Below are 23835 nucleotides of genomic sequence, written 5' to 3'. Positions count from 1 at the left end.
AGGTTGAAGATTATGGCTAGAATAGAAAAAAGTCAGTTCTGTACATTTCTGGGTAAGTTATGTTACTGTCAGTTTTTCATATTAGGTTTGATCCTTACTAGATCGTACAAAGCTATTATGAGCAAATTGTTGTTTACAGAGAAAAGAATGTGTTTCTCAATGGTAATCTATACGGACTTCACACTCCCTTGAGAGCGTAGCTTTTTGAGTGATTGAAATAGAAGTTGTTATTGATTTCTATAAAACTAGTGGGAAATTATGAACGAGGGCTTGTTTTCTTATCATTTCTGTAATGCTGATCTTTAACAGCTCAGAAGACTCCAGCTGTGTAAAAGCACTCTTCTAGTCAGGGTCAGCTTTTAACTTCTCAATGTGTAAAACAGTAATTACTTTAAATTTCTGGCTCTATGAATTTCACAAAGTCTACAACAGCAATAAAGAGCTGGAAATGTTCTGGAAGGTAATGACAGGCCAAGTTAAGTTTAATAACTCTCAAGAAATTTGATGATGTCACCTTCTGCTGCAGTTTCTTCTTCATTATCAGCTCAGCAAGGTTTGAGTGAGGCAGTATTTCATCTAGTGTACTTTAAGAGTTCCCCTGAGCAAGTCTAGCAGGAGATGGTGGCGGACACTGAGGCTTAAATTCTGGGGGCCCCACACAAAAAGTTCTAATGTCTAATATTTTTATTAGCTGCCTCTAACCAGTAAGAAACAATGAGCACTGAAATGTGGATGGCATATCAATTCCAAGTGCTGAATCAGGGTGTTAGCTGTGTCTTAGAAAGGCACGGACAATTGCAGGCACTGCCTGATAAATAAGGTTTCTACAAGGTCCTGATCACTTCGGATTGTCAGCTGTCTTACTGTGTCTTTTGAAAGAGCTAAAGATTTTATGAGCCCTAATTCTGTTAAGTCGTGGCAGTTGAATTCTGCCATAATTTCCCATATGCTTAAATGTTGTCATACACCGATCAGATGCATTGTTTTAACCCATGGTAAAGATGTATTATTGCAACTAATACTTTGCTCTCTGTATGTTATACAAAGAGCTCCCAAAACTTCTGAGACCATGAGCATTGCCTGGTCCCAGGAGTATCATACCTTGGAAACCCTTAAAAGGAGGACTCTCCACTTTGTCCTTGTTTGGTTGTCCTTCTTGCAGGTGATCAGATGTGGCTTCTGGCATCATGTCATTCTGAAGGATCCCCTGTCTGTCTTAGTTTGGCTCTTAATTTAGGTACCGGAAGTTGGAGGTCATTTTCCCTGGAACTTCTGCAGCCCATGGAGGGAGATGAGCAACAGGAACTATTTCAGGGACACCAGGTTGCTTTCTGTGGAGGGTTATTTTTTTTCCTGACCATCCAGGCAGCCCTGTAGGACCTCCTAGGCATCTTGCAGCCCCTGAAGTTACTGGGTACAAATACCTCACTCCTCCTTTATCTGTTTCCCAGTGTTGAATGACTGACTTTTGCAGCACTGTTTTAATGCTCCTGACTTCACATGCAGAACCAGAGAGCAATTGTGATTTAGTAGGTTAATTTTATGGCTGGGAAACAAAAATATTTATTGTAACTCAGTGACATTAACATATATTTTTAGAATATGAAATAAAAATAACTGTTTCCAATAGAAACAGTGGGCACTAACATAGAAATAACATGAGTGACACGTGCCACAGGAAAGGTATTGTTTTTTACATTTGTGGATGTACTAGTAGGTGGTTTTCCTCTGTCTCAAGCTGCACTAGCTTGCAGCATTACCATAATTCAATTAGCAGCCTTTTTAACATGGCTTTTTTTTTTCTGTTACTGCATTATCCGCTTGTAGCTGTTCAGTATTTAATTTATAAGTCAAATACGTGGGGCTTTTGTTTGTTTTGGGGATTTTTTTGTTCCTTTGTTCATGCCTGTTTTTTTTTTTTGTTTGTTTGTTTTTAAATGAGGTTTCTTTTGTAAGTTGGCCCACGGGGGTGGTTAGAACCTGGTCCCAAAATTTACCCAGTGGAAACTAAAAGTTGCTAGTCTCTAGCAATTGTTACCTACGTAGTCTACATTTCTGGCTGTCCATATCCTAGCAGGTAATTGTTTCTGTCAATATCCATCACCCTGGGCAGTGACTGACACATTTGCTGGCAGTTTCAGCAGAGAGGTCAGTGATGGAGCAGGGATGGAGCAGGGGTTGTCCGCAGGGGTGTATCGGTAGAGAGGGTTGAGCTTTGCTGAGAAGGCAGCCTGGGGAGTTTACCACCGCGGCAGACCGAGCGCTTCCTTGTTATACAGACAGAGCACTTCAGTCTCCAGTCTTGTCAAGCTGTCACCTTTCACCAGCAATAAATCTGCTTGCTAAATAATTGAAAAAAGTAATAAAACATTTTTATTAGTCATGACAAATGCTTGTCTTAGGAGGACTTGAGAAAATAGTGACTTGATTTAAATATTTATTACATCAAGTAATTTTTGAGGCATCTTTAGACCTGAAGGTATTTTATGATATGATAAAACAATTGCATAATTCATGTTATATATTACACCAGTGGTGCAGTGTTGCTCAGAAGAAATAAAACTATTCTCACTTTAACGTTTTTAATTTTAAGCTAGCCTGGCATTGCATGTTAACAGCATTTTTGTCCAATTTCTCAGTCTGCTCTCTCTTTTCAATGCCATCTGCTTGCTTGTTTTACCACCTCTTTAACAACCAGGTGATTTTTGCCATCTTCACCCTCCTCCTCAATATGCCCAGCAGTCCCATTTGGGTTTATGGGGTTAGTGTGCTAAGCAATATTCATATATTTATGTAAATGTGTTGCCTGTTCTAAAGAACCTGTCTCCATTTCTAGTTCAATAGCTTCAAAGTCTTCCAGCATCCTGGCTTATAGCACTGAATTATTTTACTGTAGTCTAATCTGCTTGTTATGCCAGCTGGTTTTGTTGATCTATAATGTATTCATTTATGCAATAGGTTCTACTCTAGCAAAGCACTTCATTTTAAGTGTGCAGGTAGCCTTGGTGGAAAGAATGTGATTAGCTCAAAGCTAAGCACCTGCCTTAAATGCTTTGCTGGACTGGAGGCTTAGGAAAGAGGAAAAGATTGGTCTAATTATGTTGAATGTGTTTTAGAGCTGCTTTATCCTAATAGCTTTATCATCAGACCAACCTCTGGTTATGGATACTCAACGTAGAAGATATCTCACGGCTTGCCAGGCTTTTCTTTTCACTTCATAGTTTTCTAGATCTCTCTCCTGGCTTTTCTGAACTATAATCTTAAACATGGTTTGCATAAGAATATGTATCTCTGCCTCTTAGGAAGTACCTTCAGAGAAGCCATGTCTTAAAATGTTGCATGTAGAAGGCGATGAAAAGCTGGCGTCACGAGTTCATTTGATTTTCATGTGTGTGAGGAGAGCAAAAATATTTATACAAGTCCAGACTGGAGCAGCCCACAGAACAAATGTGGCAGTGAGACCAGATAGGTGAAAAAGGAGGGAGATAAAATGAATGACACATGGGTTAAATTCTGCTCTGCTATTAATTTGGGCTGAGACAGCATTAGAACTATTGGAAAAAATAAGAAAGACGTAAACCACTGAAAATGAAATCTTAAGAAAAGATGCACATATATTTTTCCAGTTCTAGCTCTTACCCGTTGGTGTTTGTCTTTTTCCATGCCTCAAATCTGTGTGTCCTCACTCCCACAGGTGCCAGGGAGATTTTCAGAACTTAGTTCAACTCATGGTCACCATAAAAACTGCCCTAAATCCAATGCTACAAGAATTGCTGCTACTGCTTACCAAAGTCAGGACTTAGCTGGACAGGGGTTTTTGCTTTTCCTGCTGCTGTGTGGCCAGGGCATGAGGCATTGCCGAGATCAGAAAGGCACACACAACCCCAGGTGTTTCCAAAGAAAGGAACATTTGTTGAGTTGTCTCTGCACGCCCTTCCTCTTCTGTAGTGCTTGGCTTGGATGTGTTGTCATTTATGAAGCCGTAACAAGCTCCTCATGGAATTCACACTGTGCAGTTTCCTGTGTGTTATTTTTCAGAGGCAAGGCTATACTATGGTTTTCTTTTCCCCCTTGTTCCTCCCTATGTGAGCTTTTGGCATCTTTATCAAGGATGGCACTTGAGCAAATGCTTAACTTGATTGCGCTGCCTAGACTTGAAGATAGAAATCGGCTTAGGCACTCTTGAAAAAGTATGAACTGAGGCAGATGTTTAATGCTTTCTAGGATGCAAACCAAGTAAGTCCTTTCCCAGAAAGATTATTCATAATTATTTTTTACTATATATATCATGATAGGGAGAGGGAGTGAAAAAGGAGGACGTAGCAGGATAGCAGTAGATTTGTAACAACTTCTCATGTTTGTGGTTACTTGCCACCATGGTGTTTTTATCTGAATGCAGTCTAAACATCGGGCAATATGGAGTCCCAGGCTTTTCCCTTCCTTCTTCTTTTTAACGGGCATGGGGCAGACAGTAGTGGGTAGTGAGCAACCCCTGGCTCTGTGCACAGCCCTGCCCTGCCTTGCTGTGAGCCTTTGTTCATTTTACCTCACTTGTCTCTATTTTCTTCTGTGTCTGTTTAAATTTCCAAGGCTAAAAAGTAGCGGACTGGTTCCTCTTCAGTGTTTGACCCTGCCAAACTGGGGGGACTTGCTGCCCCAGGCATGTCAAAATATTTTTGCAATACAAATAATTATTAAGAAATTTCTCTTTTGCCACCTAATCGTCTACAACTTGGGACTCTGTATTTGAGGCTGACTGACCTCTCCACCATCAGTATGAAAAAATCTGAGAGGTCTGAGGATACCTTCAGGTTCTGTGTGTTTATAACATTGATGTCTCTAGTGATGGCTCAGCTGCCAGAGACTTGGGCCCACCCTGTGGACTGTTGAAAGGTCCCTGAAGTGTCTGAAGAGAAAAATTCAGATAGAAGCATGCAGTTCCAGGGCAGTATTGAAAATGCTGGCTTGATGTCCATACAACGTCCCTGCAACATGGGCGTTTTTCTGCCTTTCCAACATGTCAGTGCAGGGTTCACATCAGTTTTGGTAGTATATGAGAATGCAAGTGGACTCAGGCATCCATCTTACCTCGCACATACTGTGAGCTGTGTTCTCAGCTGCGAGGCTATATGCATAATGCTTTCTGCCTAACATTAGCTTTCTATTTGTCTTTTGCAGCACTTTTACAGGCAGTCATAGCTGGTGATCTGCTGAAGGTAAGTACAGAACACTGAGTGTCCACTCTTTCACAGCTTTTTGCAGGTCTGATATACTGTAAATTTTATCACACCTCTGCTCAAAACATAAATAGACTGCTGTAGGGACTGCTGGCATGTGCCATTTTACAGCCTTTCCAGGAAACCCTGAATATTAGGGGAACACATCAGTCAGGTGAGGTGTGAAATTCGAGTGAATAGGATCTGGTGTTAGCAACTTTCAGCCCAGGATTCATAGCGCACTGCACAGACCAATGTGTCAGGTACTAACAGGGAAATTACTATACTGGCAAATGCAACACTGAACAGCAGGGTAGTTCTGACACAGCCTTACACAGTAAAGGATATTTTACAGCAGTGAGGTTGGTGGCCAAGCCCCTAGAGTTGCTAGAGGCTTCTTAAATTCTGCCCAGGCAACCACCAGACCAGGTAGAACAAACCTCAGCTTGTTGTTTTATCGTCTGATGGATGTCTCAAAACATACAGTGTCTTGGTATTGTTAGTTACCAGGAGGAAAAGGCAACCACGCAAAAAATGTTTTGTGCCCAAATTCTGAAGTACCATAACTGACAGTTATTCAGGCTGCACTTTTCAGTAGCCAAGTCAGGATTTGAAAACATGCCCTCAAATTTGGATGAGGACTGTGATTAATGATTGCAATTTTATCTGCAAGAAGCCAGCTTGGAGCCATTTGTAAAAATGACAGTACTGTTAGGCTAACTCTTTGCCTGCAGGTGCCCCTTCTGTACCTCTGCCCCTGCGCTTGTGGCTGCAGCATCTAGGGAGCAGTCCTTCAACCAGCAGTCATAAAAATACTGTCCCCTTTCTGCTTCCTGAAAACTTTTTGCCTGACTTTGCTTTGACAGGGAATCTTCTTGCCCTTCTTCAGATGTACTGCGTCATAAACGATGCCCTGCTGCCACAATCCTCTCCCGCTTTTCTGCAGTGATTTGCACTGCAAACCTCCCCAGAGTCTGCAGCAGTTCTGAGACCTGGCTGGTTGCTGTTTCCTCTCTGTTCTTACCCCACGTAGTGCTTTCTTTGCGCTCCACCAGCCCTGGGCAGGGGGCAGAGGCTGAAAAGGGCAGCTGAACCCCACTGCCTCGTGGATTTTTGATTGTGAGTTTTCCGGTTTAGTCAGAAAGTGTTTGCCTTCTGCGCTACAGAAAAGTTGTAGTTTCCAGTAGAGAAAACAGAATTTTCTGTCAAATGCATACCCTTTTGTCCTGGTTTGAGGTACAACAAACCAGGAAAACTTTTAAATATCCCAGTAGCTTCACCAGAAGTGGTTTTGCAAGCATTGCTAGCAAGCAGTAATTCATCACCAGTATATTAGCAATGTCTCATTGTTTAGGAAATACAAACTGCTCTTCTTAACCCATATAATTGTCAATACTTCTAGTTTCAGATAATTTGTCATTGGGGCCTAAAAGCTGGTTTTAAAGTAATATTTTATTTTATTTCATTTTTTTACTGTCCTTCTATGAAAATAATTTGCCTCTATGTTTCTTTCTCTGCTCCTCCCATCTTATCCTTTGGTGTGTTTTTTTTTTTTTCTCCAGTTCATAGAATGCTGTAAAAAAGGAGCCAATTTGTTAATCCAAGGACCCGATCACTGCTCCTTGTTGCACCATGCTGCCAAGACTGGGCATGGCGAGATTGTGAAATACATTCTGGAGCACGGTGAGTCACAGTGGGCAAATCCACAGAGCGCTGTACTTTCAGCCGAGCGCCGGTCAGGTAAAACCACACCATGCAGCTGGAAGTGCCCTGGCTCATTCGTGATCACCCCAGCAAAATGTCCGCCTGCAGCATGGCTGAGCAGGAAGCTAGGGATATGATAGCAATGACAGCGATGGCTCCAGATAAAGGGAAAGCATGGAAACAAAAATAAAGATGGCTTTTGAGGAGGATGGGTGTTTTTGCAGTTGCATCAGTTGGGGGTCTGTGAAGCAGCAGTGTGATGCGCTAGCTAGAACCTCTGGCATAGGAATCCTCTGAACTAATTTGTTTTTCAATTACAGCATATGTTGTGGAAAGCACCTAATCTCCATTAAAACATTTACAGCGATGGAGAGCCCATCCAACCATTGGTGGTATTTCAGTATTTAATACTGAATCTTTTCAGTTTAGGACTCTGCATTTATTTCTAGACTGTATTTACCTAGCTTCCCTTCCTGCCAATATTATGTGTCTGTTAGATTGAAGACCACACAATACGAAAATTTATCATCTCCATTTTATATTTATATTTATAGGCTGTGATCATGCCATTTCCCTTTTTTCCTTTCAACTCTGTTTATCTCTGTCAGTAACAGGATTATAGGCATGCTTACACAGGCTATGCAGCAATCTCTGTGTGTACATACGTTTGAGGCAGTCACATTCAGGAGTTTCTGCCTGTTGAACTACCATAATTTTGTTCTCTGGTTGCTGGAGAGTGGTACAGTAATACGGTCACTGCTCTGCACGCAGAGCTAAAGTCTCAATGATCAGCCTCCTGCACTGTAGGAAACGTTTTCTAGTCCTTTAAACATTCTTGTAACTCTTCTCTGATCCCTCTTTAAAATATTAATGGTTCTTTTGACTTCTGGATGTCAAAATTAGCTATATTGTTTCAGCAGCAGTGTAAGCACTAAACACAGAGACCGTGAAACTGCCTCTGGCAATTGGACTAACTGTTAGCCGATGCTAAAAGTTACTGCAGAAATTGTAGAGGGAGAAGAAAAAAGTGCAACTCATAGGAAAGGCAGAAGCAATAATCCATCTGTTAACATTTTTGTTAATTGGCGTGTGATTTAGCTCAAGCTTGACTAAGTTTAGGTGTTTACATATAGGTGTCATGTAATCTATGGGTCTAAGTGCCTGTACTCTCAACAGAGATCTATGACTCAGTTCATTTGCTCGTGTATGACAGAGGTACCAGAGGACACCTGTCCTCTTTCAGTGGCAGATGGAAGTGAGGAGGGCATCTTTAGTAGCAGCAGGCTTCTGGCATGACAAACTTAAGGGAGGCCCTATCAAAATAGTCATTGGAGCCCAGAAAACGATTCAGCTGACAGTTACCTGTGTGCTTCATTCATTTACCTATAACATAACTGTCTAATGCCATTTGCCCTTGGATATCCAGGACATCTGCATGGGTCTACAAGATAACATACAAGGCCTGTAAGAGACCCATACTGGATTGGCAGCTGGACCCCAACCAAGCACCCCTGTCATTCCAAACGCATCCCAAACCTGCCCGTAGGCATACCAAATGGCACAAAATATCTGTGTGTGGGCAACTGAACTGTGCCCCAGCTACCTGATGGAGGGTTCTGAACTGCTACTTTACTCTTTTATGTATAGATACCTACACATCAGTAGCTAAGTGTAGTTGGCCTTATGTCCAAATATTGGCTAGTTTTCTCCCCAGTTGTAACAAGTCTTACCAGTGCTAACTCTACCTCCTGTTTAACTTCTCTGGATTATCTCATCAGTTACATTGCTTATAATACGTACCTCTGAATTCTGTAGACAGGCATAATTTAATTTTCTTACTGCCTCTCCTCTCACAGGGAAATGACCTGTGCCAACTCACTGTCATGGCTGCCTCTCCAAGATTTTTCGTAGTCACATATACCTTAACTTACTCAGTCTGACCTGGTTACCGTTGCTTTGGTGAAGGTTTAAAACAAGATCATTTAAGCTGGTAAGGATGTGAGCAGGGAAACCAGGGGGATTTTTGAAGTGACTAGAGAAATGTGGGGGATTACGGACTGTTAGACAAAGACAAACCAGAAGGTTGAGCAAATGTCAGCTCAGTTTCTCTCCTCCCCCCTTTATCCCCAAGGATGGCAGGAAGCTTTTGCAGCTCTCCAGACATATGTCCTCTGGGCTTCTCCGAATGCATTGTTTGTTTAACATTCTCCGGGGATCAGAGAGTGCATGGGACAATGCTCTAATAGGGGCCTCCTCTCTTCTCCCACCAAGCAATTAATGAAACTCATTTCTACCCTGGGCATTTCTCAGTCACAAACGAGCTCTCTTGCTGAATCATCATCATCATAATGTCCTTGTTTTTCTGTTGCGTTCTCTGGCATCTTCTCAAGATTAATTAGTGTATAAGACCCAATCCAACGCCACTAATATCTGAGGCTTTCCCTGTATCTAGCTTCTCATTTCTGCTGATATCCACCCTTGATAAAAATGAGTCTTACTCCTGTTCTGGCAATTACTTCTGCCCAGCCACACTTCCTCTGTACTTTGTCTGCTTCCCATACATGGGTTAATATTAATAGGAGTTCCACTGTAAAATACCCTCCAGCACACAGCACAGAAAACCCATTATTAATCACACAGGGAAAATCTTCTGAATATTTTTAAAAAACAACAAAAGAAGACAAGACAAAAAAGCACTGTACCAGGAATTGTAGCTGCCTGTGGGGTAGAATCAGATGTGATAAAAGAGTGGGGCCCATAGCACTGGGATCACGAAGGAGGGAAAATGGTGTAGTGATGCTGAGGCTGTCCTTTATGGAGATGGCTTTATGCTTTCTGCAAACATGCAGGGTACATTAATACGAGAGGTTATTCTGAGATCTTGATCAGAATGATTTCAGATGTTAAAGGGAGGAAAATAACTCTTCTTAAATTAGAAAAAGCAGAGATGAGTCACACAAGGAGACCGCTGTGCAGTATTGCCAGACACTTAGCAGTGGACTAGCGCAAGCCTGGAATAGCAGCTGAAGCACTAATGTAGTAGGTGTCAGGACGACAGCTGCTTACTGCTGCAGGAACAGTTGTGTTGGCTGCTGTTCCTGCAAAAGAGTTTCTCTCTATCCCCTGTGCAGGAAGGGCAGATACACAGACCTGTCTGTTGTTCAAGACTGCCTTCCTCAATCAGGGGTCTTCTGCTTGTAGTAGGAGGGTCACCTTTTAAGATCCGTCTGTAGCTGGGCTAAGGAACACTTAGCTTGAAACTGAGGGCCAAACTCAGTAGGTATCTGTTTAGTGCTGCAGTCAGCAACTGCCTCACATCCTAATGCATACACATTAGAGAAGAGTTAACTGTTTACTTGCTTAACAAAAACAGAATTAGTGAGGGTTTAAGAAGCTCCATTAGAAAAAGGACCTCCTAAATCATCATCTGTATTTGGCTTGGAGTCTTTATCTGGCAGTTCTGAACTATTTATAATGTATAACCATTATACAAGACATTTCAAGGTTTGCTTTCTCCTTGTCTTCTCTTCTCTAGAGGCTGGAAAGACAAACAAGAATTCTGAAGCTCATCCTAGGATTTTTTAACTTTACACAGAAGAGAGGAAATAAGTTTACAGTTGCCTTAGGAGTTTGTGGTGGGAACTTCTGGTGGAACAGTCAGTCAGTGAAGCATCCTATCCTGAATGTTTCTGTGACCTCAAACCTCAATGTCCTTGCTCCATTAGGTAGCATCCTCTGGTAAGAAGGAGAATGCTTTTGTTACTCTTAGCACTGCAAAGTCAACAGTGGAGAGCCATCAGTGAGTTTGGATTTGAATCCTGACCAAATTCAGGAGTTCCAAAGAAGACTTTTGGAAAGTAAATTTTTCCATGACAGAGATGTACATCAGGGACAAAGTTTGAATAGTCATCAGAAAGCAACACTGGAGGAGAGTGAGTTTGCCTGACATTTGCTGGTATATCTAGATTTGCAGAATGTTTTAGGGTGGTGGACGTTTGTGAGGGCCCCAAGCAGAAAACAGCTTAGCTTTCCTAGAAGGCACAAGGAAGTCTATTTTAATGTGTAAGTTTACCAAACTTTAGGTCAACATGGCTGAGAGACAGTTACGATGGAAGGCATGTTCCTATAGCGCAACTATCTTCTATGATACAGTGGAAATTCTGAGCTAAAAGACACTAGCAGGAAAAACCAGAGCGTTAAGCTTCACATCAGGTGAATATGAGGAGTGTGGAGTTGAGAGAAGTCTTGAAATAGTTCTGACTTTGCAGATTACTATTATTTTAAAAATATTCCCTCTTTGAAGGCAAGGAACCAAATCCAGTTTTGTCCCCCAGATAACTACCTCAATCAAGTTATTAAACAGAGAGTTTTGACAGATCAACACCCAGAAATGCTGATAATATCCGACACTACGGCTTAATGCAAATACTCTTCTTCCTGAGTTCTATGAAGGACTGACAGGACAGGGGACTGGCAGGGGTTAATAGCTGTGGGTCTCCTGTGGGTAGCTGTAACCACATCCATTGGAGAGGGCAGGGTGTGCTGTGGGCCGGAGGCCTTTCGGACGGCATGGTGCTGTATATTTTGGAAATGACTCTGAAATATGGTCATTTAGTCTCTCTTTTATGTTGTAGTGAGCTCAGCTAAAAGGCAGCTGCGTTTGAGCATCTCCTTCCCTTCCCTCCTCCCATCCCCAGCTCAGGCTGCTTTGCCTCATGAGAAAATGGAGAGGGGCTTTGGAGGAGTGAAAGGGGGCAGAAGGAGAGAAGGAAAAAAGTTAATAATTCTACACAGACAGTCTATCGGAGATGTTAAGGAAAGAGAGTGATCTCAGCTGGGCTTCCCCTCAGTGTGTCATGCTTTTCAGCTCCTTTCATGCGAACTTCTCACCACCCCCCCCATCCTGCCATTCTTTAGCCCTTGAGTCTCTCTCTCTCTCTCTTTCTCTCTCTCTTTTTTTTTCCTCTCTCCACCTCTCCACACATTTCTACCTTTTGTTTTTATTTCCCCCCCTGCTGTTTTCCTTGATAGAAATCTCACTCATGCATTTCCCTTCCGGATTTCTATTGGGTTATTTTGTCCTCTCTTTCTCTGCGCCTTGGTCCCCTTTTCTTTCTCTGCCTCTTGTCCCAGAGTAAAACAGCCGCCTCCCCGCTGGGTCAGGATGACAGTGCCGTTAGCTTTCCCAGTGCCAGCCCTTCCCACATCTGTGCAGCTTTTGTCCCGGGGCAGAGGGGGATTTGGAATGGTCGGTTGGCAGCGCCAGGGAGACTGATGTAAAAATGAGGTCCAAAAAAGAGGGGAAAGGGAATTAGGAGGAGGGCGTGAGATGGTTTAAGAGAAGCACAAGTGAGAATAAAATAAAGAAGTAAAGGGCACAGCTCAGGCTGTGTGTGAGTTGGGACATTGCAGCTTCAGACATAGGCCAGAAAGAATGAAACAAATGAATCCTGGTACCACATTGTGCTGCTAATCGATTAACCCCAATATCTGTCCCTTATGTATGATGGAGATGGAGTTTGGGCACTTCCATGAAATGCTTTATTTGGGACAGCATCCAGGAGAGTGCCCTTCACATGATGTACCTGGCACCTCCTTAGGTCTGTGCTCGCAGGCTGCCCAGTCAGTCCTCAGCACTCAGCTCCTCTGTCCTAGCCTTGCTGTTTCTTCCTGCTCTAGACCAGTTTTCCTTCACCCTTGGCTTCCCATCTCTCCAGACCCACTCTGCCCCACCTTCTCCTCCCTCTCAGGTCGTATTCTAACTTCTCTCCATCGTTCCTTATAATGTTCTAACACTTTTTTCCACTCTCCTCCACTTACAAGGGCAAGTACTTCTGTGCCCAATGCAGCCAGCCCAGTCACCCTGTTCTGTCTTTGGATCACAACCTTCATTATCCCATCCATGAACAGAAATAACAGTTTACTTGGCAATGTCTTTTCTAACATGCTACAGGTCATTCCTGGTTACCTATCACTGGGATGTGGCATTGCAGCAAGCCATGGAGAATTGCCCCTATTTTTGAGATAACATGATTTTCTTTTCTCCTGGGAGATGTAAAGGAGTCTTTTTGTTCATCTGTTGAGTTTTTTTTCTTTTCTTTTTAGTTTCTCAGGCATTATTTTTTTCCTCTCAATGAGGGGCCCTGCTTAGCCCCCTGTATCCCTTTTCATGCTTATGGAAGCTCAGAAGCTCAGAGGTCATGAGTGATTCTTCTTTTTGATGGGGAGGATTGAACACATAACTGCCAAGTGAGGAGATGAGGATGTGTGGTGGTAGAGTCAGGGTGCTGTGCTTTAGGAATTGACAGTGGTTAGTGAGTCTGGAGAACTGCCACGATGGGTATGCAATGCCCTGTGCACTGGGGACTAAGCACGATACTTTTTTGACCACCTCTTTCTCATGATGTCAAAAGATGAAATGAAGGAGCTACCTGCAGCCTCAGGAGCTGAGGCAGTGCAAGCTGCCCCAGTGGTACTGTGTGTGCATGTTGTAAAAGGAGGGAGGGAGATACAGGCTGCTCTGATCCATTTTTACACACACTCAGAGTGAATGGAGTGCAGAGAGGTTGTGTGTAGGCCTTTGTAAGTAAGTAGTGCGAAATTCCTCAGTTTCAGGAGCGATTTGCTGCAAGCTCTTGAGAACTCTTGAATTTCAAAGTCTGCTGAAGAGAAATATTCATGCACAGGAAGGAAAATTCCTGTAAACTTTCACTGTTCCCCTTGCTAACTGCCCCATACCATCTGGCACTATGCTCCAGAGCAGTGGAGAGGAGAATAATAAGCCAGACTGCAAAGGGAAAAGTTTTTCTCGTTTCGAATGCTATCCAGAGCCTAGCCTTTCCATATCACTGTAATTCCGTGATGGAATTTGCTGCTATAAACACCTGCCTGTAGTGAATATCAAGGACAAAAGAACATTAGCATAAATGCATTATTTTGTCCCACTTAACAAAAATCTTTTCTGTTTTTCTTACTCTTACTTTCCTGATCATTGCTAACCAGCAGAGTACAGGATTTGCATATCAATATAAAGACCGCTGGGAATATTCCACCCTGATCTACATTCTGTATAACGCTATTAAATGGAGTAGCACAGGGATGTCATTCAGGGTGGAATTTGTCTAATTTCAACTTCCTAATGACATTTTCCCTCTAGTACTAACAATAGATTTTAACTTGCAATATATCAGGGTTTCCAGTATATCAGCAATTTCAATGCACTGTACTTATGTGAACCACTTAATTGAGCAAGGTGAAGAGAAAATAAACTCCATGAATATTCATTCCCAGTATAATTTAGAGGCAGCTATTCCCTGGTGCTGACACTCCAGCAGAGACTCTGCATTCAGAATTTTCCTAGTGCCAAGGGCTTGCACAAGCAAATACTACCTTGAAGTTTGGCATATTTGTGCAAATTGAGCTTTCAGTTGGCTGCTTTTACATATTTGGACCCAGAATCTTCCCCTGGTTGTTATACTCCTCTAGTCATGCAGCCAAACGCTATATGACATACCTGACTTGTCTTTTGCAGGTCCATCTGAATTGCTGGACATGACAGACAGTGAAACGTAAGTACAACCTACCTTGCCCTTCACATTATGTGCACTATCCTAGCAGATTTCTCTTGGTTTTCAAGTGCAAACTTTCAAATAAAAAAGCTTGTAAAATGGCACGTCTCTTAAAAAACAAACCAGCAAGCAAAAGTCCCACCCAAACCCAAGCAACCATCTCATATGTGGTTTTCTGCCCTAAAACAAATGTTTCTTGAACTCCAAAAAGGACTTCCTCTCCTTCCCATGCCTCCTTAATCTTTCTAGAGGAATACAAGTCCTGCATTGGGCTTCGATGTTTCCGGAGTCCAGTTACAGAGGAAGCAACCTGAAGGGTAAATTACTTTTCTTGCTCCACACCTTTTCTTCAGTCAGAAGGGAGGGAATTAGGGAATTGGGGAATTACTTTTCTTGCTCCACACCTTTTCTTCAGTCCCTTCTTGATTCATCCAGAGTGCTCTGCCTTCGTTGTCCCAAGTGGCCACAGCCTGTGCAGTCGAAGATTTATCTCCAGTAGTTAAAACATTGATCGCCTCTGTTATTATTAACAAGACTTTACGTTCCAATTACCAACTGCTCCATGTCTTGTTATATAATCAAGGTGTCACAAAGAGTCTATATGGGAAGCATGAATAATCCTGGGAAGCATATGGAATATATGGGAAGCAAAAGTAGCCTTTCTTATAGGGGTTAAACCTACCATTCTTCATCCCACAGTGCCTTCCTCTGCTAACAGAGAATGCCAGAAAGGTTCTGCACAAGGTGCATGTGTGCAGTCCAGGGGTGATGGAGTATGGATAGACTGCCTGTTTCTCTTCATCCAGTAGCATAGCACAGCCACAGAAATACAGTGCAAGTGAACATGGCTATGATGACTTGCCTTTACAAAGCTCCTTATACTGCTAAGTCTTGAAAAGGGAAGGTTCAAGCTGTAACTGGCAGCATGAATTTGTCTTTTGACCCTCAGGGGGAAGTCAGATAGTATCCCTTTCTGAATGTAGTTCTCATGCAGCAGAGGCAGATTCATTATGACGTTGCCTATTAATATTTCAACTTGGCCAGTTGTGGACTGAGGCTGAAATTCCTTTATGCACCCTCGCTTTCTGGGTAGATAGGTGCAAGATTTATCCTGCTACATGTATTTCTTGTCATCTGTTGTTTTGGAAGTTATTTAATGGCCCTATTTGTGGGACACGTTTTCAACCCATTCAAAGCATGCTTTCCTCCTCTTCCTAGGAGGATATCTAGATGGAATCTAGATGGATTTCTTTAACCTCAGTACTACAGTCAGTCTCAGAATCCTGTTACACGTAGCCCCAGTCTGAGAGAGGAGCTTTGCAATAGATCTGCTCCCACGACACAGCCTTCTCTTGTTGAGAAGCATGTTTTCAAGCTTCCCCAGTAGCTCACCAGTCCAGTAGTGGAAAACAAAAACACATCTAAGAGAGCAGGGTATCAGAACCAGGGCAGGAAGGGCTCCCATCATGGCTTTGATAGGCAGGATTTTTCTAGGATATGTCCAGGAATGAGGTCGAGGAAAGAAACTGCAGGAAGAAGCAAACACTGTTGCTCTTTTTCCTGCTGTGAAATAAGAAGGTGGCTAGTTTGCCTTTGCAGCAGTTAGCAGAACTGGTGGTTGGATGGGAATGTGACATTCAGTCCTTTGAATACATAAAACCTATGCTTGGTTCTTTCCCACCCCTCAGCAGTTCTTCGTCTACTATTTGTGCATTGCAGGCTTTCCTACTGAGTCAAAGGATGTAGATGCTAAGGGAGAGAGTGCACAAGTCTATCTGCCAGCAAGAGGGAACCTCGCAGAAATACAACATCCTTCTCTGTCTGTCCTCTGCACCTCATACTTCATAAATGTACATTGGTGTGATGTGTCTCACTGCTGGTTTCTGTACTTTGGTCTAGGGGTGAGACAGCATTACATAAGGCAGCCTGCCAGCGCCATCGTGCCGTCTGCCAGCTCCTGGTGGATGCGGGAGCCTCTCTGAGAAAGACGGACTCCAAGGTAACCCAGCCCCGTCAACCAGTTATAAAATACTGCAGCCAAGCGAGACCGATCAACATCCGTCCCTGCTGTGTGCATGATTGAGGCTTCCTCGTGTGTGCCAAAAGCAGTTCTTTTTAAACAAGCTATTTTTATTTAGAAAACTATATTGATTTAAACAAGTACAAGAGACTTCAGTTCAGTCCCCAACGTGGGTCATCTTCACCATAGTGGGAGCCTGGCCTCAAACTATTCGGTGTGTTGGGAGTGAATGAAGCATCTCCATGGCACAGCAGCATCCTCCTCCTGTGTGGTCAAAAGAGAGGCCTGTGGGCAAGGACCACCTGGGGGAGCCTTGGTTTGCGATTACATAGCGTCTGTGAGGCTTGATTATTGTGGCTGACTTGCTTTGTGAGGATGGCTAACCATTTTCTTTTGCCCTTGCTTGCCCCTGTGCTCACTGATGTGACACTAACCACAACCCTCTCTCGGTGTACGCTTGGTTGAGAAAGAAGCCTGGGCAAAATCAAACCCTAGGAATATTCTGTCAATACAACAATCTGATCACTTGGGAACATGGTCCTGAAGCTGCCCCTCTGGCATTTCTGAACATAAGCATCCTGTGGCCAGCAGCTGAGAGGTGGTTGGATGTTTAGGTTCCAGTGTCAGAAGCACCTTTGCTGCAGCAAGACAATTAAAAACAATTCCTACCATGTTATGCTATGGGGTAGGGTATTATATGGGGTAACCTACAAGGGCAAGAGAGATCATCTCTTTTTCAGATGAGAGTACTGTACATTGCAAAAGATAATTTCTACAACAGCTGAAATCCAGACAAGTGGCTTCTGACTTGTTAATCTTCATCTGCCCAGAAATCCAAGAAGCAGGAGTGTTTTTGTGGAGATACATTAACGTGTTTCCAGTATTTTTTCATAGTTTAGGATCAAGACTTGTGGTCCAATTTAACAGTACTCATAAGTTAGCTCATATAACAAAGTAGTGAATTGATGCACTGAAAAATGATTTGTACTTGAGACAGAATGAGACACGTTGAACTCATCTCAAATGCTGGGCATCTCTCTCTGCACATCCTTAGAAAAGTGTATAGTCTGTGAAGTGCACTTTTCAAGTGTTAGCTACAGTACTGTGCATCATATTCATTCACATAGGGATTGTAGCCCTGGAATGAAAAATCAGTTCCGTCCAGCATGTCAGCCCTTCTGTGTGGTTTATCAAATAGTTGAAGAACTGCATGATTTGTCCTAAACCACACAAGGACTTTGAAAATCTTCAGAATCTCATGACTCCGACAGAAAAACTTCACTTAACAGCAACTTGTGCAACAAATATGTAAATTCTCCAAATTTGCTTTTATCCTTCCTGTTGTAATTTCTCTAGGTCATGCTTTCATCTGTTCTAAATATGTTAGCACAAGATTTCTCTTCATGTTTCTTTATTATAGGGTAAGACCCCTCGTGACAGGGCTCAGCAAGCTGGTGACCCAGATCTGGCCTCCTACCTGGAGAGTCGACAAAACTACCAAATGGTTTCCCATGAGGATCTGGAGACAGCAGTCTGATGTCTGAAAACATCAAAGAGGATCCTTGGAAATCGCAAGGCTGCACCTGAGGCACTCGGGCATCATGTGAGGAAGAAGCTGATGGAATCAAAGTGTCTCTCACTCTCGTGGAAAATACCTGAGGACATGCCACCAGTTTCTAAGGGCTACTGAGTCTTGCCACGGAACGGTTAAGTTCCATAAGTTAGCCCATGATGGATAAGGCGGGACACATTCAAAGGTCTGTGGAATCCATGGGCCACGGAAATTTACCTTTATTGCTTCCAGCAAGTAGCATGAACTTCTCCCATGTTCATCTGTACAATTTATTTAAAAAAAAAAAAAAAAAAGGAAAGAGAAAAGAGGATGTGGGGGAACCAAACTAACTGGGACATTAAGACACCCAACCAGGCCCTCCTCCATCTCTACAGTTTCCTGCATTCCTTTTATTCTCCCATTCCCCTCACTTGTCATCAGTTAAATAGTACCTGTTATCTCTGTGTTAAGTCTTCACAAATGGTCAGGCAGTAGCAAAAAAAATTTTAGGAGCTCTGGATGCCCTTAGGAAAAACCCTAGTGTTTTTACTGGCTGCGTTCCATCCCTTGCCGTCCATCCTCTTGGAAGCTGCGTCCTCAGTGCTCAGTCACAGAGGAGTTTTCTCAGTTTTGGAGGGGACTCTGTCTATTGTCTTTTTTTCCCAGGGTGTGGGGCACAGTGAGATTTACAGCAGTAACAAAACCTAACTTCCTCATTGTTGCTGGGTATATGGTTCCAATATCCTTGTGAGTGAGACAGTCATTTGAATTGAAAGGAGTTATATGGGATACACCACGTTGTATGGCAGAGCAGAAAGTTGCCAGTCAGGTTTCTCACACCACCATTGCGCATATAATGACTAACCCAGTTCTGCTTAAGTTTCAGACCTGTCTAAAAGTTAATAGCTATTTTTCACTTTTGAAAAGAGGGGTTTTACACTGGGGAGAGATCCAGGCAAGAGGAAGGGGGTTCTGATGGACTGACTTACGGACCCAGTCCCCTTTGCATTACGGCCAGAGGTAGGAAGGAGACCAAGAACATCAGCGGTTAGCCTAGGCTTGCTGCTGTCAACAAACAAATGATCACCACCCCAGTCACGCTGGGAATAGGAAAACCGTCTTTGGCTGAACCTGTAAACTGTCCGATTCCCCAAAGGAACAAAGTTTCAGAGAGGCTGTCCCACTGGAGAAGGACAAACAGCAGCTCTTTGCCTCATTACCCACTGTAAGCTCAGAAATGTAAAGTTGCTTAGCTGCTGTAAAGGCCAGCCGCGTCTTCTGTACTTGTCTGTTCTCTGTCTTACCTCAAAGATTATAACTACAAAAGGAGAGAAAGCAAACACACACGCACACAGGCATACACAAAATGTTCACCTTTAGGTTTTCTATCACTACAGACAAATCAGCTGCCAGAAATAGCAGAGCTTCCACTTCCACTTTGTCTGAACAGTTCCAATGAACATGCTGACAGCCCACTTTTGGCGTAATTCTTGCAATATATTTTTGAATTTTGCTTTGTTTTTTTTGAAAGATCCACCGGTGTTTGTTTTCACACACCTACGTGTAGGTGTCTAGTAGATCGTGATCATCGGGATTACGTGCAGTTTGGAAACCATGAAAATAACTCAGGTCATTATTCAGATAAGTTTTTCTTCCTTGGTAGAAGCTGCGGAAATGAAATTAATGCAAATGTTTTCTTTTCTTTTTTTTTTTTTTTAAACAAGACTGATTGTTGTGGCAGAGAGGGAGGAGCTGAAAAAATACATTTTTTATTTTTTTTCTGTTTTCAAAAGTTCATTTGATATGAGCAAAGTATTTCTTTAGTATTTCTTCCTCTGGAAGGAAACTATATGTATTTGTAATCTATAGATCAATGGCGACATGAAATGTATTTTGTCTTATTTTCTGTCCTTACCTTTCTCGTTTAAAAAATAAAATACGAAAGCCAAATTCCTTCCCTTGACAATCATCCAGGGGCTCGTGGCAAAGGTCAGTATGCATATATTATTTTAAAACAGAATTTGGCAACTGTTAAAATAAAAAATCAGAGTATAATTTTGGTGTATGTGAAATTTCCACAAGGCAGATCCTCACGCTGTGGTTTCATGGTAAGCCTTGCATCATTTCCCAGCTGTGAGGAAAGACATTGCTGTAATATTTCTATATATTTGATGAAAACCAAGACTTTTATTAGTATCAGATTTATCTTTTTGCTTTGTTTTACTGAAGTGAGAAATGGAGGAAGCGTCAATGACACCAAGGGCTGGGTTCTGTCCTGTGCTGAGGCCAGATGGGTGTCTGAGCAGAGGACGGTCAGTGAGCCTGTTGCAGGTCCCTGGTCCTTTAGACCCATGAAGCAGGTGGAGCAGCAAAGGCTTGCTCTAATTACAGGTAGCTTCCAGAGGCCACATGTGAATTATGGTAAGGGACCTGGGTCTGGTCCCTCTCTGTCCTCAGTGGTCCTCCCCTCGGTGAGACATCCCTTGTACCCAGGGGGGTGGCTGCAGCAGGGGCTGGCTCTGCAGTAGCTCGGCAGGACGGGCAGATTTCCTGAGGTCCTTTGAGCCATTCGAACTGCTCAAAGGAGCTTAGAGCACACGAGAGAATCTGGCTTGCCTTTTTCCCTGGCAGCTGGAGTACGATGCTATGATCAGAGTGAACCTGTTGTTCCTCTGGAAAGCCGCCCGTGCTGTGTGCTCAGTAGGAGGCAGTTACTGTAGGATGAAAATAAACCCCAGCACTGTAGACAGGACAGGAGCTGGCTGTATGTAGTGCCTTTAATATTCAAGGCCTCACAAAGCATTGCACACATAATGCATTAGATACTGGCGATGTATTGTATTTGTAGATAACAGAGTACATACATTGATTTTTGCAATGGCTCGCCACACGGTCAGGGATATCAGAAGCTGGTTCGCTGAGGGAAGGAGTTTGGGGGCAGGATGCTGCAGGATTATTCCTTACCCCTCTTCAAGTGCTGTGGGATTCTTGATTTCGGACAGCCACCAGAAGCAGACAGACTCTGCAGCAGTTAAAGTCGACACGTGCGTATTGAATCTCTTGAGCACTCGGGGTCTAGCTTAGTACAGCGTCATTGTGCCTGCGCTGTGCAGGGCCCACATTTCAGTGTGCAGCTGAGAACCCACTTAAATTACATATAAACATTTTGATTTACTAAAAGTGTCTGTTCTGTGGCTGTGTCTATTTATGTGTGTATATTACTATATATATGTATATTTATAAATATTTGTATGCATATATATAGACTCACACACACGCACACACTTTTAGAACTGTGCTATTTGAATGACAAAGTACCTAGAGATGCTCAGCTACTGGGGTTGCTGGACTGACAAAATGTCATTTTCCATTTAATTTTTTGTTAAAGGGGACCCTTTTCAGCAGAACTGAGGAGCTCCTGAATTGTTCCATTGTACTGGTTTTACTATCTCATTTTGGACTTAAATGGAGGGAAAGAAAATATTTATAATGTTGATAAAATAAACTTACTTTTGTTATTTAATAGCATCAGTTACTTTTATTATTTCATGTTTCAATGCTAGAGATATCTTTATGTGTTATCCAAGACATGACGATGTCATACGTTTCTCACTAATTATAGCATCCTTCAATATTGTGAGATGTGAGGCTGAGTGACTCAAGTAAGGCAGGAGTTCAAGGCAAATTTTGGCCATTACAAAATGGGCCTCAGACTCCAGTGGCTCTTTCACCATTTCACGTGATGGCTTGTCTGTGTTTCAGCACTTTCAGATGCCTGTAGATGTTTTAACTGATACCTGTCACCTTTGCTTTTCCCCAGCAGCAGTAGAATTGCTCAGACTCAACTCATGGTGCTGTAGCCTGGATTTGGACTACATGAGATGGCCCCATCTGCATGAGGACTGTCATATAGAAGCACCATAGTCATAAAGAAAATAGAACAAAATTGATGTTTTGTTGCCATTGATCTTCCCAGTTACATTTGCAGAGCTGGCGCAGTTGTCAATGAATAGGTGGGGCGCATGGTTTTTCTGGTGGTGTGGCCGTGGGAGGTTTGTTTGAGTAGCATTTAATGGTCTCTTTTGCTCATTTTTGTCTTTGTCTTCGCTGTGACAGTGACACGAATGGTAGTGAAAGTCACTAACACACAATCTCACCTAGAAGGTGTCTATTTTCCTTTCAGCCATCCCAGATGCCTCCTGTGGGGTATGCTTATGTGTTGACCCTTCCAGTATATCAAAAGCATGTTGAGATAATCTGAGTCTGGGAAAAAGCTATGAAATGGGCAAGGTACACTGGTAGCCTTAAGCTTGCTGGGGGTTTAATCAAGAAATGTATGGACATGCTGGGAATTTGGATGCCTTGAAAACACTCCGAGGACAACTCTGTCCTTGGACTCCATGTACTCCAAGAAGGAAGCAGTTCCTCATGCTGGTCCATGTGAGGCCTGATATTTTCTTTCCCTCACTTTTTGCTTCTTTTGCACCAGACTAACATCCATGGAGATGTATTTTATAAGAATGGTGTTTAAGTTTTTGTATAAGATCTGAAAGTAACATTTCTATTGCTGTTACACCTACTCTTTTCCATGCCTCAGACATTATTTCCTCCCTTTATTTTCCTTACTGAATCTGAGTAAAAGTCACATTGGGTTATTCTCTTCCTAATTAATCTAAAGCATCAAATGAGAGCATCTTCAGTCATTTCAGCAGTCCTGGAAACAGCTTATCATAAACCTGTGCCTTTCTGGACACCTGTGAAACTACAGGATGCAGTATTACAGGGTTCACTATGGTACTCATCTTTTCATTTCACTTTCTTAACAACAATGTAGGCAACTATTTTTCTTAGTAATGGATCGCCACAGCTTTAAAATCCCATGACCTGCCTGCCAAAATCTGTTGACTGCAATGGTGACTCACTAATGGGCTAAAAGTGACTTGCTAGCATATTGATGAAGACCAGAATTTCATGTGGAGGATGTGTCTTAAGCTTCAGTGCTTCAACTCCCTTTGGAAGGGCAGGATGCAGCTTGTGGCTGCACTGTGGAAATGCCTCACCCAGCCCTGCACCCGGCACTTGAGGTGGACAGAATATATAGAGGGGTCAGGATGTCTCAGCCTTTGCTGAGGAGTTACCGGTACAGAATGAGCAGCTCCGTGCTTGGCTTGGGCTGCCCAAAAGTAGGCCAAGTACTTGGGCAATTTCTCACTTCTATTTAAAATCTGGCTTGGGGAGGGATGGATTACCCAGCAGTCAAAGCAGTGACCATGGCTAAGGGTACTCCAAGTTGTGCCATGGCACCACGCTTCTCCAGACTGCCTACCTGAGATCCTCCGTAGGTACCAGAGCTCAGGGGCCTTCCTTTCCCTTCCCAGCATGTTTCCAGCATGGCTGCCCATGGTGATGCCCACAGTGGCATTCTCTCGTTCTCCGTACATGTGCACTGGAGCAACGCCCCCGGCCTTGGCCAAGGGATTTCCTGGCCACATATGGTGCCGTTCCTGCAAAAGGGGAAAATTTCCTCCCTCAGGCCTTGATCGCACCAGTAAATTCATTACATTTGACTTCAATGATTAGGCAGGCTTAGAGCTGAATAACCTTACTGTATTCAGCCATCAGAGTGCATCTTGTCTCCTGCCTTATTTATAAGGTGCCACATTCCAGTCTTGGCTGCAGTTTCTTGTTTCTCAGACTTTTTTTTTCTTTTTCTTCTTTTTTTTTTTTAAAAAAAAAAAAGAGAAAGACAATCTATCCTATGCAGTACATGTGTAT

The 23835-nt window shown here is 42.9% G+C and overlaps 1 protein-coding gene across 4 annotated transcripts in view; it reads left to right on the top strand.

The window, feature by feature from the left end:
* Positions 1-18379, top strand: part of DGKI (diacylglycerol kinase iota) — a 110631-nt gene extending 92252 nt beyond the window's left edge. For all 4 annotated transcript variants that reach the window (XM_054211178.1, XM_054211163.1, XM_054211161.1 and 1 more), the window contains 5 exons: positions 5179-5216; positions 6779-6899; positions 14452-14488; positions 16388-16487; positions 17929-18379. In XM_054211178.1, the coding sequence (XP_054067153.1) occupies positions 5179-5216; positions 6779-6899; positions 14452-14488; positions 16388-16487; positions 17929-18045 (413 nt within the window). In that variant the 3' untranslated portion in view covers positions 18046-18379. The remainder of the gene's footprint in view (positions 1-5178; positions 5217-6778; positions 6900-14451; positions 14489-16387; positions 16488-17928) is intronic.
* The last annotated feature ends 5456 nt before the right edge of the window (positions 18380-23835 follow it).

This window comes from Rissa tridactyla, chromosome 1, assembly GCF_028500815.1.
Source record: "Rissa tridactyla isolate bRisTri1 chromosome 1, bRisTri1.patW.cur.20221130, whole genome shotgun sequence".
NCBI classification, from domain to species: Eukaryota; Metazoa; Chordata; class Aves; order Charadriiformes; family Laridae; genus Rissa; species Rissa tridactyla.
The sequence above is the reverse complement of the archived record's forward strand: the minus strand, read 5'-3'. Positions and strand labels throughout refer to the sequence as shown.